Source organism: Oryx dammah, unplaced genomic scaffold (genome assembly GCF_014754425.2).
Source record: "Oryx dammah isolate SB20612 unplaced genomic scaffold, SCBI_Odam_1.1 HiC_scaffold_19, whole genome shotgun sequence".
NCBI lineage: Eukaryota > Metazoa > Chordata > Mammalia > Artiodactyla > Bovidae > Oryx > Oryx dammah.
The window spans coordinates 68,225,299-68,242,716 of NW_024070203.1; the positions used below are offsets into that span (position 1 = coordinate 68,225,299).

General features: G+C 40.1%; 1 protein-coding gene across 1 annotated transcript in view; it reads left to right on the plus strand.

Annotated features, from left to right (window-relative positions):
- RSPO2 (R-spondin 2) overlaps positions 1-17,418 on the plus strand; it is a 191,046-nt gene that overhangs the window by 82,886 nt on the left and 90,742 nt on the right. The window contains exon 2 of the mRNA XM_040262140.1: positions 4,318-4,506. Coding sequence (XP_040118074.1) covers positions 4,318-4,506 — 189 coding nt within the window. The remainder of the gene's footprint in view (positions 1-4,317; positions 4,507-17,418) is intronic.

Sequence of the window (17,418 nt, forward strand, 5' to 3'; positions counted from 1 at the left end):
TCATGTTTAAAGGTCTAATTTTTGCTTGGCTTTAGATATATAGAGATAGGTGTGTGTGTGTGTGTTAGTCGCTCAGTCATGTCTGACTCTTTGTGACCCCGTGGACTATAGCCTGCCAGGCTCCTCGGTCCATGGAATTCTCCAGGCAAAAGTACTGGAGTGGGTTGCCACATCCACCTCCAGGGGATCTTACTGACCCAGGGATTGAACCCAGGCCTCCTGCATTGCAGGCAGATGCTTTACCATCTGAGCTACTAGGGAAGCCCAGAGATTGGTATAGTCCACCATATAATGGATGAAGAAGTTCTTGTTGAATTTAGCTGCTGATTTACAACATAGAGGAGACCAGGATAGTTGACACTGGACAGTGGTTAATTAAACTGAAAAATTTGTTTGAGGTTTGGGCCATGAAGCTTCAAACTGCAAAAATTACATGTGTTCTTATCCTTCAGCTTTGAGGAGCACTGCTGAAGGTTAGGGCAAGGGAAGAGAGAGCACTCATGGCTGGGTGTGGCTCACATCACTTTTGTTTTAAGAGGATTCCTCTTATGTAGGGTTATAATGATATCTAAGATATGGACTCAGGTAAGTATTCCCTACTTCATTTTCATTGTCAGTTAAGGTTCAAGTAAATAAAGCAATGCATTTTCTGATTTTAAGAAAACCTTTTTAAAAATGTGGAGTACACTTTGTTGACTCTGAAATCTTGTGGTCAAGATGAAAGTTGACTTCTGATACATAAAACAAAACAAAACAAAAAGCCTTTAATTTATAATAATTCTCTTAGCTCTGTAATTCTCTTTTCTCCATCCTTCTTACTGTGGAGTGTGATTTATAGTGATAGCTCTGGGTTTAACTTTTGAACTTTAAGTATAGCTTCACTTTTACTTTGTGATGACTGTGGTCCAGAGAAACTTCTCCTTAAACTATTTTGTTATATATGTAAATCTTCCTAGTTCTCTTTTTACTTATGAAGCTAAGTTTGGGATATGGATAACCTTGATATTATGTGTTCATATTTGTAGTTAAGTTGCAGAGCAAAAGGCAGAGCGCTCTGCGATGTGGGGCTGCCTTTTGCTGAGCTCTAGCCAGCAGCTCCTGTCTTTGCCTTAGTCTTTTGGTTGTTCCTACTTAAAGGCTTTTTTTCCGCCCCTTCCCCCCCCCCGCCCCCGACAAGAGAGTCATGAGAGTCATAAATTACATCTCCAAATATCATGCCATAAGGGTCTTTCTGCTTAAGGTGGTTATGTTCTTAGACAGCCCTGAAAATTAAATGAGTTGGGTTCTCCCCAGTCACCACTTCCTCTGCCAAAGTCATTTCATCCATCATAGAGCTGCTGAGTCTTTCTGATTCTGTTCCCTTCTCTCATGTTCTACACCCTACCCACCCTACTCTGTCTTTACCTCCTTCTTGCATGGAAGTTAGTCTGTGTCCCAGTTTTTGAAATATATATTGATTCCTTACACCCTGCTCTGAACAATAATAACAAAATCTTAGAATAAAATCTCTTCAGAGGCATCTGGGAAAATTGTAAATAGTCTAGGCTTATTTCCAGGGGCTTCACTGATGGCTCAGATGGTAAAGAACCCATCTGCAATACAGGAGATCCGGGTTTGATCCCTGGATCGGGAAGATTCCCTGGAGAAGGGAAAGGCTACCCACTCCACTATTCTTGCCTGGAGAATTCCATGGATAGAAGAGCCTGGCAGGCTACAGTCCAGAGTCAGACATGACTGAGCAACTAATACATTCACTTTCACTTTTTATTTCCAGTCAGCTATGTGAAAACGCTTTATAAATTGTAATTATTTCATGAGAGTAAGGCATAATAGAAATCTTATGATGAGAATAAAAGCAGAAAAACTAACTCTACAGTAGAATGGAGAGAGAAGTAGAGAAAGATAGGTGGGGCAGAGGGTAGGGTGGTTAGGGTGTCTAAGCTAGAGGTAGCAAGGGCCTGACCTATAAGATTAGTGGAAATCACAAGAGTAAGGGTTCAGACTACATCTTCAGAAGACATTATCAAGGGAGCTAGAAGAGGAAGAAAACTTTCAGTAATGACCCAGACACAGGAGCTGGGAGGACCAGAGACTGAGGATGAGGTCTTGAATCGAGGCTCTGAAAACTGGCTGTGGTCCTCATAAAAACAGTGTTGGGCATACTTGAATGAATGGTGTTGGTGGGTAGAGGCTACACTTCCAAGAAACATGAGTAATATTGGTCTGGTTCATTGGTAGGAGAGGATGCTCACAAGCTGATGAAATTTAAGCAAGTTATCAAACTTCATGTAAAGTCTGATCACAGTTATGGAAAATCCCAGTTACATATTATAACTGTTGTATAAGTGTACATATATAGAGGGGTATCTGGAAAGTTTATGATTTTATTAGGAATTCTATATGAGGAGGTGACTTTCCATTTGATTTGATTCTTTTTTGCTCCACAGTTGCAGGTTAAAGAAAATAAGTGGTAAATAAGAAATTAGTTGGGAAGCATAGATGGCTTGCAAGCAAGAAAGAGTCCATAAAATAGATTCACTATGTAGATAAAAGCAGTTGAACAGTTGATAGAACAAAGTCCTAGAATAGGTGGGAAGAAGCAGATCTCAATGGCCAATGCAAAGGGTTATCTTGGCTTTGGTTTCTGATCCTGAGTACCTTGGTTCTTTTTTGGCTCCTTCTCTGAAATGTTAGGTTAAGCCCTTGTTTGGGGGATCTCTCTGGAGGAGAGACTGTAAGAACAATCAGGGAACCCAGGAGAAGTGGGGAGAGAGTGTTTGTGGAACTGAAACCTAGGAAGAACTGCTCCAAGTAGAGGTAAATACATTGGATACTGAAACATTTTAAGTAAAGGATGGGTGTGGTATACAGCATACTTCATGGTATTGCTGCTAGTCTGAATACTGAATGTTTATTTCTTATTCAATAAAGATTATATATAGGGCAAATAGGATTGTAGTCTCAAAGTGGGAAGTTTCAATAATGGATGAATTTTTTATTCCTTCTTAAGACTTTTGTGGGCTAACTCAGTAAAATGAAGTCAGTGTGGCCTTATATATCTTGTATTTATGACCTTGCTTGGTATAAGGATAACTAAAAGTTACATGAATTTTTCATATTTTAGAAATTATACTGGGATTTCAGGTTGTATCATTTTTTAATTTTATACCAGGACTAGAAACAGAATGCTTTCTTTTAATTATCCTTTTTGTCACTAACTGTGGTGAACTTCATGAGGTTTATATATTTCAGATGCTATTCTTTTTCTTACATGTTTCTTACCTTTTGCGGTACAGTTCTTTAAAACTATTTTCTGGCTAAGTCCCTCTCCCAGTCTACCATTCAGCTTGTCTATAATTTTTTTTTTCAGCTTTAGAGTTTTAATTTCTTTCTTATTTGCATATTTTATGATACTGTTTCTTCCTGCACGTGACTTCTAGTCATTCTATCCCTTCCAATATGGTAAAGATACTCACTTGAAGGTTATTTTCATATTGTTCTTTCTTATTCCTTAGGTATGAAATCTTTTACTCAGACTGATTGTTCCTCATGGGGGTTTGCCTGCACATGTGATTTGTTCATTTTGATGTTAAGGTGGTTTTCCTTAAGTCCCAGGTGTCAGGGTTGCAGAAAATTTCTGTAGGGTCATTTCATACTTTTTTTTCTCTTTATGGATATTCCTGGATCTAAGCTCTTAACTTAGAAACCCCATACTACATTGATGATTTGAACTTGGATCCCACACTTGGATGTCTCGTAGATTTGGTGTAGTTATTTCTCATGGGTTATAGTTTCCTCTCCTCCTGTATGCCCCCTAATCCAGGGTTGGAAACGTTTTCTCTGGCCAGTTGGAGGTGGGGCTTCTAATACTTGTTTCGTGGACGAACAGCCTTCATGACTCCACTCTACACTGAAACAAATGTTAACTCTTTACATGCTCACTTCTTTACTTATTTACATTGAAGTATAGTTCTCACAATACTGTTACTTTCGTGTTTACAGCAATGTGACTGGCCATGCATGTTTTCTTGCTTTGGACTCAGGACCCTGCCATGAGGTCTGCCTCTGTCTGCTTCAACATCTCCAGCCATTTAGTTTGAGCTTTCAGCCTCAAGTCTGCCTCTGGGTTTCCTCTTTGTTGCTAAGTTCGGTTGTGTGTTAACCTTTTTGTTTTTTCTAAACGGCAAAGGTTATTTTGTTTAGCATTTCTATATGATTAGAGCAAAAGGAAAAGAGATACTTGTCTTTTCAGCATGTCGTGCTGACCAGAGTCTGACCATATTCATATTTAAGCATGTATTCTTTTTTCTTTTACAGCTAGTTATGTATCAAATCCCATTTGCAAGGGTTGCTTGTCTTGTTCAAAGGACAATGGGTGCAGCCGATGTCAACAGAAGTTATTCTTCTTTCTTCGAAGAGAAGGCATGCGCCAGTACGGAGAATGTCTGCATTCCTGCCCATCCGGGTACTATGGACATCGAGCCCCAGATATGAACAGATGTGCAAGTAAGCAGTTGACTTTTGTCCACCCTATTTTATGGCTTATGCAACTTAGGGGGAGTTAAAAGTTGAAAATTTTGATTAAGTATGTTTTTAATGTACTACAGAAATAGTTTAAGCTTAAACTTAAAAAAATGAGTGGGGTGGGATAAGAACAGTTTTACTTTATCTTTTGTATGGAAATGTATTGTCCATGGGGCTTCCCCGGTGGCTCAGTGGTAGAGAATCCACCTGGCAAAGCAGGAGACCTGGGTTCGATCCCTGGGTCGGGAAGATCCCCTGGAGAAGGAAACGGCAACCCACTCCAGTATTCTTGCTGGGACAATTCCATGGACGGAGGAGCCTGGCAGGCTGCAGTTCATGGGCTCACAAAAGAGTTGGACATGACTCAGCGACTAAACAATAGCGAATATTGTACATACACTTTTAAGATTACGTAAGTACTTTTTCATAACATGTGTCTTGGACACAAACATGGTAGGCAGATCTTTGTAAGACATACTTGCTTAGCACTTATCAAAAAATAAAGGACTTTAAATACCTTTGTACTGGGAACATCCTCTTGAGTTTTACCACAGTATCTGAGGCTTCTTTTTCCTCTTATACTTAAGTTTGTAATACCTGAATTAGTCTAATCTGTAATTTAATACATTAATTTAAAGCACCATTACTGATAAAAGATGTAATGAAAATATTTAATTTACTTCAAAGTATTTTAAGTTTAGCAACTACAAAAAGGTCATAAGGGAATGTCATTCTATGGATAGGAATGCAAGTACAATTTTTAAATTAAAAAATCATTTATCATTATAGCATGATTCTAAACTTCTGGGTAAATGGTAGAAATTGGAGTTTAAAAAATGCAATAACAAAGGAACATCCTCTTTTTTAAAGAGCTCAAATTTTAGAGGATAGAATGGGTAAGGAGAAGGGGAACATGGAGTGAAAAGACAGATGGGTAAGAAGTTTAATCATAATTCAATGTACTAAGCACTAGATCAGCAGGCAACCAGTGTGTTATGGGAGTGACTTAATTACCTCTAACACATTGTGCATGACTATTAAATCAGCTGAGGTCTTTAGGTAAGAAGAGTGTTTGAGTTTTATCATCCAAGGACAATGTTATTTTGGAAGGAGGCACAACTAATAGAGGAAGATTAAATGGAATCTGGGAGGAAGAAACAACACGTTTGAAAAAATAATGTGCTTGGGCAATGAGAAGTCTCATTTATGGTGCTATTGGCATCTTGACAAGGCACAAGTCCTGCACTGCTGGTCATTGAGCATTCTTAGTCTCTGCTCCTTAAATAATCTTCATTCCCCCAAATCACCATGAGAATAAGTTATCCCCAGACATTTCCCAACACCTCCTAGGGGAGCAGTACCACCCCTGGAGAAGAACTATTGAGTAGTATGTGCTTTGTGTGAGGTATGGTTGGAATTGAGGATGAAAAAGGAGGCTTGAGTGCAAATAATAAAGGTCTTGAGTGCCATGTTAAGAAGTCTGGGTGTTATCTGAGGGTTTTGAGCAGGCTGTGAACTAGAGTAATTGCTTTATTTAAGATAATTCTTGCAGAATTGCAGGAGATGAGTTGGAGAAGCCTACTGTAACAATTGCAGATGTGAAATCTTATTCTGATGAGAAGTTTGTGGACAGTGAATTTCAGAGATTTAGAATCAATGAGACAGTAACTAATTTCACAGAGTGCAGAGAGAATCAAATTTGATCATAGGGTTTCTGGCTTAGGTGATTGGCTGAATAGTTTTGCCATTAGCACAGATAGAAATATATAGTCTTACAGGAAATTTGCATGTATTGATACTTCCATTTCATAGAATTATTTGGATTAATAACTAGACAGACACAGCTCCCCCAAAGTATCGATACATAGATCAAATTTTTCAAATATGTACCTTGTCCTTAAAGTGTATGATTTGAGGTAGCTAATAATGTGTATTCTCATAGTTTTTGAACCACCCATAGGAGAATGGGGCCAACTTGAAATGGATTCCCGTTCAGATTGCTTTCAACCACCTATGTGGTGGCGGTGGGGATTTGAGCCCATGAATGGTCTGTGCGGGTGCTTATTCTAGACGAACAGTGTACAGGGAAGATGAGACAAGAGTTCAGGTGGCTCAGTATTTATTCCAAGTTCTATGCTTAGCATTCTGTACACTGGGGATGGAGAGGAGGGTGGCAATTAATGTTTTGCTCCGTCTGGGACACTGGGGACTGAGAGTGGCTGCTCTTAACAACTATGCAGGGGCACGGGGCATAAACCAGGCCTGTCTTGGGCAAAGTGGAATGGGTAGTCATTCAGCAATATCTCAGGCTATCAACAGGGTCTTCCTTAGAGAGACACTCTGAGACAGGGGTTAACACATACATTTTGGCTAAGGTGACCCCTTTTCTCAGAAACAGAGAGGAAAGCAGTGACTGTAAATCAGCCTTAGAGAATCTCCATGTGAAAATGGGTTTGCCACGGTTATACTTATGTAAGTGAATGCAATCAATGTTGCAATTGACTGACCTAGAAATCATTACTTATTTGGTACAAGCAGGAAGTGCTTATTAACAAGGCTCCTGTGAAGCAAAGTGAAAGTGGAAGATTATTTCTTAATTCTCAGTATATGACTTCAGATGACCATGGTTTGTTCTTAGTAATATTGGCTCTTTTTCATAGGTACTTGGCATATGTTGCATGTTATTTATATTTTATACAGAGGATGATACACTCCACTCTACCTTATTAGATTCTTTTGCCATATATAGGCCATTACAGTTTTGAGAAGAGTGTCCTGTGCTATAAGTGAGTTGTTATTAGTTACCTATTTTACATATAGTAGTGTGTATATGTCGATCCTAATCTCCAAATTTATTCCTCCCCCTGCTTATCCCCTGGTAACCATGAATTTGTTCTCTACATCTGTGACTCTACTTCTGGTTTGTAACTCACTTCATTTGTACCCTTTTCTAAGTTTCCACATATAAGCCATATCATATGATATTTGTCTTTCTGAGTCTGACTTCAGTCAGTATGACAATCTCTAGGGCCTTCCATGTTACTGCAAGTGGCATTATTTTGTTCCTTTCTATAGTGAAAGTGAAGTCGCTCAGTCGTGTCCGATTCTTTGCGACCCCATGGACTGTAACCCACCAGGCTCCTCTGTCCATGGGATTTTCCAGGCAATAGAACTGGAGTGGATTGCCATTTCCTTCTTCAGCAGATCTTCCCGACCCAGGGATCGAACGCAGGTCTCCCGCATTGTAGACAGACGCTTTACCGTCTGAGCCACTGGCTTCTTTTCTTGACATTTTGTTTCTGTGCATATTTATGTCTCTTTCCTTACAAATGTTTCATCCTGTCTTATAATTTGTTTTTACTTGATGCGTTATGAACATTTTTCCTTGTCATTAAATATGAGTGCATGTTTTCTACTGAATAGATAACAATAATATATCTAGCTAATTATCTATTAAAAATTTGCTTTCAGTTTTTACCATCATAAGAAGTTATATGAAGAATTTCCTTGTATATAGATTCTTTTGTTTATACACACATATGTAGTTTTATGCATTTTTGTGATTTATTTTCATAAGATAATCTTTTAAACATAGCACATTTTCCAAGCTTTATTGAGATATAATTGAGATACAAACATAATGCAAATTTCAAAGATTTTTTTGTATATATTGCCAAATGGTCTTCTGGGAAAGTTGTGCCTGTTTACATATTTACTGATAGCAGACATTTTCTCTTGCTTCTCACCAACAATGGGTACTAGTGACAAAAAGTATAAAACACACTTTTTTCTTTTAATATGGTTTTCTGTGATACAAATGCTCAACATTCAGAAAACTAAGATCATGGCATCCAGTCCCATCACTTCATGGCAAATAGATGGGGAAACAGTGGAAACAGTGGCTGACTTTATTTTTCTGGGCTCCAAAATCACTGCAGATGGTGATGGCAACTATGAAATTAAAAGATGTTTACTCCTTGGAAGGAAAGTTATGACCAACCTAGATAGCATATTAAAAAGCAGAGATATTACTTTGCCAACAAAGGTCCATCTAGTCAAGGCTATGGTTTTTCCAGTAGTCATGTATGGATGTGAAAGTTGGACTATAAAGAAAGCTGAGCACAGAAGAATTGATGTTTTGAACTGTGGTGTTGGAGAAGACTCTTGAGAGTCCCTTGGACTGCAAGGAGATCCAAGTAGTCCATCCTAAAGGAGATGATTCCTGGGTGTTCATTGGAAGGACTGATGTTGAAGCTGAAACTCCAATACTTTGGCCACCTAATGCAAAGAGCTGACTCATTGGAAAAGACCCTTATGCTGGGAAAGATTGAGGGCAGGAGGAGAAGGAGATGACAGAGGAGAGATGGTTGGATGGCATCACCGACTCAATGGACATGGGTTTGTGTGGACTCCGGGAGTTGGTGATGGACAGGGAGGCCTGGCATGCTGCGTTTCGTGGGGTCACAAAGAGTCAGACACGACTGAGCAGCTGAACTGAACTGATGATACAAATAAAGGTAAACATTTATTTTTCACATGAATATTGGTATTGTAGAATATTTGCCAGAATCATTGGCCTTCTTTTTCCATCTATTTGCACAACTGTTTCCTTAGTAATATAAATAAAAACTTCAAATGAAGTGTAAAAGAGAATGATATATTCACAGGTCATAAATGGAGCATTCAATGAGTTACCACAAAGTGGACACACATATGGTACCACTACTCGAGAATAAATGTTAACAGCACCCCCAAGAACCCTCATTGTATCCTTACCAATTACTCCCCTTTCTCCTCCTTCAACAAAACTGGTATCCTGACTGGTAATGAAAACCATGCAAAAGGTTATTCATGACAACACTAATTATACTAGCTACAAATTGGAAACAACTCAAGTGTCCAAACAATAGTGTCTAAAAAAGTATATGGAGAGGGAGAGGGTGAGATGATTTGGGAGAATGGCATTGAAACATGTATAATATCATGTAAGAATCTGATTGCCCATCTATGCCCGATGCAGGATATGGCACGCTTAGGCCTGGTACGCAGGGATGACCCAGAGAGATGTTGTGGGGAGGGGGGTGGGAGGGGGGTTCATGTTTGGGAATGCATGTACACCCGTGGTGGATTCATGTCAATGTATGGCAAAACCAATACAGAATTGTAAAGTAAAATAAAAAATAAATTAAAAAAAATAAATAAATAAAAGAAAATGCCCTGCAAAAAAAAAAAAAGTATATGGAGAACTGGAGATGAACTGCAACATAAGCATCATAAATACATCCCATAATCTGACATTGAATGAAAGAGGCTATAAAATAATAGGTACATTTACATACTTTTCAAAAAATAGGTAAAATTAATCTATGGTGCTAGAGATATGCATTTATTGAACACCTACTGTGTGCAGACTTCAATCCTAGATACCTAGAGACAAAATAATGAGTAGTAATTAGTTTCTGTCTTTCGAGTTGTTTATGGTGTAGTGCAGTGATTCTCTACCAGGGATGATTTTTGCCCAAAGAGATTATTTTAGTAGTGTTTGGAGACATTTTGGATATTACAGTGCTCCCGGCATCTAGTGGACAGAGGCCATGGGTACCACTCAATGCTCTGCAGTGCTCAGGGCAGCCTCCTGTAACAAAGAATTACCTGGCCCAAAATATCAGTACTTGTGAGGCTGAGAAAGCCTGGTCTAGTGGAAAGACAGATAGTTAATAAAGCGTATTATGTGGTAGAGGCTGCTAACTATTTAGCTTCCATCCTGTGCCAACTATGCTATTAGATGTACTTTTTCTCATTTTACCTTTCAAATAAATGTGGAAAGTTGTTATGGTGTTTCTAATTTATGGATGAGGTTACCAACTGAGTAAAATACACTTTCTAATGTTTGGGGTGGATTTCAGCAATGAAGGCGATGTCACTTATAAAGACTGTGTATGTTTTCAGAATTATTAGGATTAAGTATTATAGGAAGAAAAAAAAGGGAAAAATACATAGAAAGCTATGGAGTTGCACCAAAAAAAAAAAAAATCATTCATTTTGAAGTAAGATACAGGTGTTTTAGTACATTTCTATTGTAAAACCAGAAATGGTGCTAGTTAGGTTGGTCGGGGCTAGGTCAGTGCAGACCTTATGTGCTAAATTTAGGTAGTAGAAATATCCTGAAAGCCACAAGCTGTTAATGAAGCATGACAAGTAAGGGAATGATGAGGTTATGATTTGGGGAAATATTTTTCTTTCAGTTGGAAAATGGGCTAGAGGAGAGTCTGCAATGAAGGTAGCAAGATCAAGCATCTGGGTTAAAAACAAACAAACAAAAAAATCAGCTGCGTCCTTGTTAGACTCTCCCTGGCCAATCTATATAAAATTTAACCTTCCTTATTGCAATTTCCAAGTCTATGCCCCAACCAGTAACGCTGAAGAAGCTGAAGTTGAATGGTTCTATGACGACCTACAAGACCTTTTAGAACTAACACCCAAAAAAGATGTCCTTTTCATTATAGGGGACTGGAATGCAAAAGTAGGAAGTCAAGAAACACCTGGAGTAACAGGCAAATTTGGCCTTGGAATGCAGAATGAAGCAGGGCAAAGACTAATAGAGTTTTCCCAAGAAAATGCACTGGTCATAGCAAACACCTTCTTCCAACAACACAAGCGAAGACTCTACACATGGACATCACAAGACGGTCAACACCGAAATCAGACTGATTATATTGTTTGCAGCCAAAGATGGAGAAACTCTATACAGTCAACAAAAACAAGACCAGGAGCTGACTGTGGCTCAGATCATGAACTCCTTATTGCCAAATTCAGACTCAAATTGAAGAAAGTAGGGAAAACTGCTAGACCATTCAGGTATGACCTCAATCAAATCCCATATGATTACACAGTGGAAGTGAGAAATAGATTTAAGGGCCTAGATCTGATAGATAGAGTGCCTGATGAACTATGGAATGAGGTTCATGACACTGTATAGGAGACAGGGATCAAGACCATCCCCATGGAGAAGAAATGCAAAAAAGCAAAATGGCTGTCTGGGGAGGCCTTACAAATAGCTGTGAGAAGAAGAGAGGTGAAAAGGAAAGATATAAGCATCTGAATGCAGAGTTCCAAAGAATAGCAAGAAGAGATAAGAAAGCCTTCTTCAGCGATCAATGCAAAGAAATAGAGGAAAACAACAGAATGGGAAAGACTAGAGATCTCTTCAAGGAAATTAGAGATGCCAAGGGAACATTTCATGCAAAGATGGGCTTGATAAAGGACAGAAATGGTATGGACCTAACAGAAGCAGAGGATATTAAGAAGAGGTGGCAAGAATACACAGAAGAACTGTACAAAAAAAGATCTTCATGACCCAGATAATCACGATGGTATGATCACTCATCTAGAGCCAGACATCTTGGAATGTGAAGTCAAGTGGGCCTTAGGAAGCATCACTACGAACAAAGCTAGTGGAGGTGATGGAATTCCTATTGAGTTACTTCAAATCCTGAAAGATGATGCTGTACTCAATATGCCAGCAAATATGGAAAACTCAGCAGTGGCCACAGGACTGGGAAAGGTCAGTTTTCATTCCAATCCCAAAGAAAGGCAATGCCAAAGAATGCTCAAACTACCGCACAATTGCACTCATCTCACATGCTAGTAAAGTAATGTTCAAAATTCTCCAAGCCAGGCTTCAGCAATACGTGAACTGTGAACTCCCTGATGTTCAAGCTGGTTTTAGAAAAGGCAGAGGAACCAGAGATCAAATTGCCAACAGTCACTGGATCATCGAAAAAGCAAGAGAGTTCCAGAAATCATCTATTTCTGCTTTACTGACTATGCCAAAGCCTTTGACTATGTGGATCACAATAAACTCTGGAAAATTCTGAAAGAGATGGGAATACCAGACCACCTAACCTGCCTCTTGAGAAATCTGTATGCAGGTCAGGAAGTAACAGTTAGAACTGGACATGGAACAACAGACTGGTTCCAAATAGGAAAAGGAGTATGTCAAGGCTGTATATTGTCACCCTGCTTATTTAACTTCTATGTAGAGTACATCATGAGAAATGCTGGACTGGAAGAAGCACAAGCTGGAATCAAGATTGCCGGGAGAAATATCAATAACCTCAGATATGCAGATGACACCACCCTTATGGCAGAAAGTGAGGAGGAACTAAAAGCCTCTTGATGAAAGTGAAAGTGGAGAGTGAAAAAGTTGGCTTAAAGCTCAACATTCAGAAAACGAAGATCATGGCATCCGGTCCCATCACTTCATGGGAAATAGATGGGGAAACAGTGTCAGACTTTATTTTTTCGGGCTCCCAAATCACTGCAGATGGTGACTGCAGCCATGAAATTAGAAGATGCTTACTCCTTGGAAGAAAAGTTATGACCAACCTAGATAACACATTCAAAAGCAGAGACATTACTTTGCCGGCTAAGGTCCATCTAGTCAAGGTTATGGTTTTTCCTGTGGTCATGTACGGATGTGAGAGTTGGACTGTGAAGAAGGCTGAGGGCTGAAGAATTGATGCTTTTGAACTGTGGTATTGGAGAAGACTCTTGAGTGTCCCTTGGACTGCAAGGAGATCCAACCAGTCCATTCTGAAGGAGATCAACCCTGGGATTTCTTTGGAAGGAATGATGCTAAAGCTGAAACTCCAGTACTTTGGCCACCTGATGTGAAGAGTTGACTCATTGGAAAAGACTCTGATGCTGGGAGGGAATGGGGGCAGGAAGAGAAGGGGACGACCCAGGATGAGATGGCTGGATGGCATCATGGACTAGATGGACATGAGTCTGAGTGAACTCCAGGAGATGGTGATGGACAGGGAGGCCTGGTGTGCTGTGATTCGTGGGGTTGCAAAGAGTCGGACACGACTGAGTAACTGAATTGAACTGATTGCAATATTTCCTTTTCTTTATCCCTTTCACTCTTCTTTGCTCCCTTTTTCAGTCATTCTTTCCCTCCCTTCTTTCTTTAGCACTTATGGGTAACTAACACACTGTATATTTCATTTATCTGTTATATTCACCTGTCCTGCTAGTATGTAAGTTACAAGAAGGAAGGGATTTTTAGTCTGTATTGTTCAAGGTCATGTTATGTATAATTGTGTCTGACATATTGTGGGTGTTTAGTAAATAGACTGAATGAATAAATGACCTAAGTCAATTATAGTGGAAGTGGAGGAGTGGAGAGAGATATTGAGGAAGAATCAAAGGACTTCTTAATCAATTTGGGGGTGTTGGCCAAAGGTGAAGGGAGAAATTAAGATTACTCTTATGACTCTGACTTGAGATCTGGAGAGTAAAATTCATCAGTTCAGTTCAGTTGCTCAGTCATGTCCGACTCTGTGACCCCGTGAATTGCAGCACACCAGGCCTTGCTGTCCATAACGAACTCCCGGAGTTCACTCAAACTCAGATCCTCGAGTCGGTTATGCCATCCAGCCATCTCATCCTCTGTCGTCCCCTTCTCCTCCTGCCCCCAATCCCTCTCAGCACCAGAGTCTTCCAATGAGTCAACTCTTCGCATGAGGTGGCCAAAGTACTGGAGTTTCAGCTTTAGCATCATTCCTTCCAAAGAACACCCAGGACTGATCTCCTTTAGAATGGACTAGTTGGATCTCCTTGCAGTCCAAGGGACTCTCAAGAGTCTTTTCCAACACCACAGTTCAAAAGCATCAATTCTTTGGCGCTCTGCTTTCTTCACAGTCCAACTCTCACATCCATACATGACTACTGGAAAAACCATAGCCTTGACTAGATGGGGTGTTCTTTGGAAGGAATGATGCTAAAGCTGAGACTCCAGTACTTTGGCCACCTCATGCAAAGAGTTGACTCATTGGAAAAGACTCTGATGCTGGGAGGGATTGGAGGCAGGAGGAAAAGGGGACAACAGAGGATGAGATGGCTGGATGGCATCACCGACTCAATGGATATGAGTTTGAGTGAAATCCGGGAGATGGTGATGGACAGGGAGGCCTGGCATGCTACGATTCATAGGGTCACAAAGAGTTGGACTTGACTGAGTGAACTGAACTGAACTGAACTGAACTGACTAGATGGACCTTAGTCGGCAAAGTAATGTTTCTGTTTTTGAATATACTGTCTAGGTTGGTCATAACTTTCCTTCCAAGGAGTAAGCACCTTTTAATTTCATGGCTGCAGTCATCAAGGTACACAGTATAGGAAGAGGAGCATATCTGCTTGAGAGAAAGATGGTGGTGGAGAATGGTTGATTTGAGGCACTTTCAGCTTGGAGAAGGAAATGGCAACCCACTCCAGTCTTCTTGCCTGAAGAATCCCAGGGATGGCAGAACCTGGTGGGCTGCCGTCTATGGGATCGCACAGAGTCGGACATGACTGAAGCGACTTAGCAGCAGCAGGAGGTTGAGAAAAAGTATGAGACATCCTGGGGAGGATGCCCAATAAGCATTTAGATGTCAGGGGCTGGAGCTGTCAAAGGAGAAAGAACTGAATTATTGACAAGAAGAAAACAATATCAACAGAGAGAAAGAGTTCTGAGGATTGAAGCCTGAAGAATGTGGACCTCTTACAGCAAGCAAAGCAAAGCCTGTAGTGGAGGCTATGACAGAAATACCAGGAAAATGGAAAATTAGAGAATGATGTCCCAGAAGCAGGTAAGGAGACTTGAAGTATCAAGGGGTCAATGCCAAAATCGTGCTGTTTAAACAAGAGTTGTTGACCTTGGTGGAGGTTGTTTCACTGTTATTGTTGGAGTGCTATCCTGATTACTATGGTTTCAGAGAGTACATGGAGTCTTAGGGAGGAGCCACAATTATAGGACACTTTCTCTTTCCCCTCACCACTAAGCTTGTTGAAAAAGACACTCTGATGATAGGTAGAAGGTGTGTGTGTTGGTGGTGGGGGGAGGTAGAGGGAGGTTTGGACAGAATATAGCCAGTTGAGGTGGAGAAAGGGATGATTAAGGAAAACAAGATCATTTAAGAGACAGAAGAACTTAGGATCTAAAACCTAAGTGAGGAATAGCCTTGAACAGAATAGTTGTTTAATCAGCAGTCTATAAAGAATCTATCTACCTCATATCAGTCAAGGTGTTGTTTTATTAATGTGCAAGGAAGGGGATCAAAAATGCACCAAAGTGAAAGAAAATGGACTAGTACTTTTTTTATGTATAAGAAAATAATATACATGCTTGTATTGCCGGGGACAGTATGTTTTAACAAAATCATTTGCAAACAAAAAATTACAGAATTGAGATTTCATACTTCTGTATCCAGTGACTGGCTACTTTTTTTTCACTGTTATACTTTATGATTCCATCCTTGTTTTGAACTTTGTGAAAAATGTGTTATGGGCTGGGAGAATGCTATAGTTTGTTTCTAAAATGAAAAGACACAAGTTTAAAAAACAGGTAATTTTGAATGTATCAGTTCAGTCCAGTCCCATCTGACTCTTTGCGACCCCATGAATCGCAGCACGCCAGGCCTCCCTGTCCATCACCAACTCCCGGAGTTCATTCAGACTTACGTCCATCGAGTCTGTGATGCCATCCAGCATCAGAGTCTCCTCTGTCGTCCCCTTCTCCTCCTGCCCCCAAACCCTCCCAGCATCAGAGTCTTTTCCAATGAGTCAACTCTTTGCATGAGGTGGCCAAAGTACTGCAGTTTCAGCTTTAGCATCATTCCTTCCAAAGAAATCCCAGGGCTGATCTCCATCCCTTAACTGATTAACCCTAAGGTCTACATTTCAGCTCAGTTGCTCAGTTGGGTCCAACTCTTTGAGACCTCTGGACTGCAGCATGCCAGGCTTCTCTGTCCACCACCAACTCCTGGAGCTTGCTCAAACTCATGTCCATCGAGTCAATGATGCCATCCAACCACCTTATCCTCTGTTGTCCCCTTCTTCTCCTGCCTTAAATTTTTCCCAACCTCGGGGTCTTTTCCAAAGAGTCAGTTCTTTGCATCAGGTGGCCAAAGTATTGGGGTTTCAGCTTCAGCATCAGTCCTTCCAGTGAATATTCAGGGTTGATTTCCTTTAGTATGGACTGGTTGGATCTCCTTGAGAGTCCAAGGGACTCTCAAGAGGCTTCTCCAACACTACAATTCAAAAACATCAATTCTTTGGTGCTCAGCTTTCTTTATACTCCGACTCTCACATCCATACAGTCAAAAACCATAGCTTTGACTGTTTATAGACCTTTGTTGGCAAAGTAATGTCTCTGTTTTTTAATATGCTGTCTTGGTTGGTCATAACTTTTCTTCCAAGAAGGAAGCATCTTTTAATTTCATGGCTTGGCACCATCTGCAGTGATTTTGAAGCCCAAGAAAAGAAAGTCTGTCACTGTTTCCACTGTTTCCCCATCTATTTCCCATGAGGTGATGGGACTGGATGCCATGATCTTAGTTTTCTGAATGTTGAACTTTAAGCCAAATTTTTCACTCTCCTCTTTCACTTTCTTTTTTTTTTTTTTTTTTGGTAAGCATACTGTTTACGTTTTAATAATAAAGATGATAGTGGCAGTGTTTAGAATTGCCAGCCACCATTTCAAAATCCACACATATAGATTATCTTTTTTTTTTTTTTTGATTTTTTTAAATTTATTTATTTATTTTTAATTTTTACTTTACAATTCTGTATTGGTTTTGGCATAGATTGACATGAATCCACCACAGGTGTACATGCGTTCCCAAACATGAGCCCCCCTCCCACCCCCCTCCCCACAATATCTCTCTGGGTCATCCCCGCGCGTCAGCCCCAAGCGTGTCATATCCTGCATCAGACATAGACTGGCATTTCGATTCTTACATGATATTATACATGTTTCAATGCCATTCTCCCAAATCATCACACCCTCTCCCTCTCCCTCTGAGTCCAAAAGTCCGCTATACACATCTGTGTCTTTTTTGCTGTCCTGCA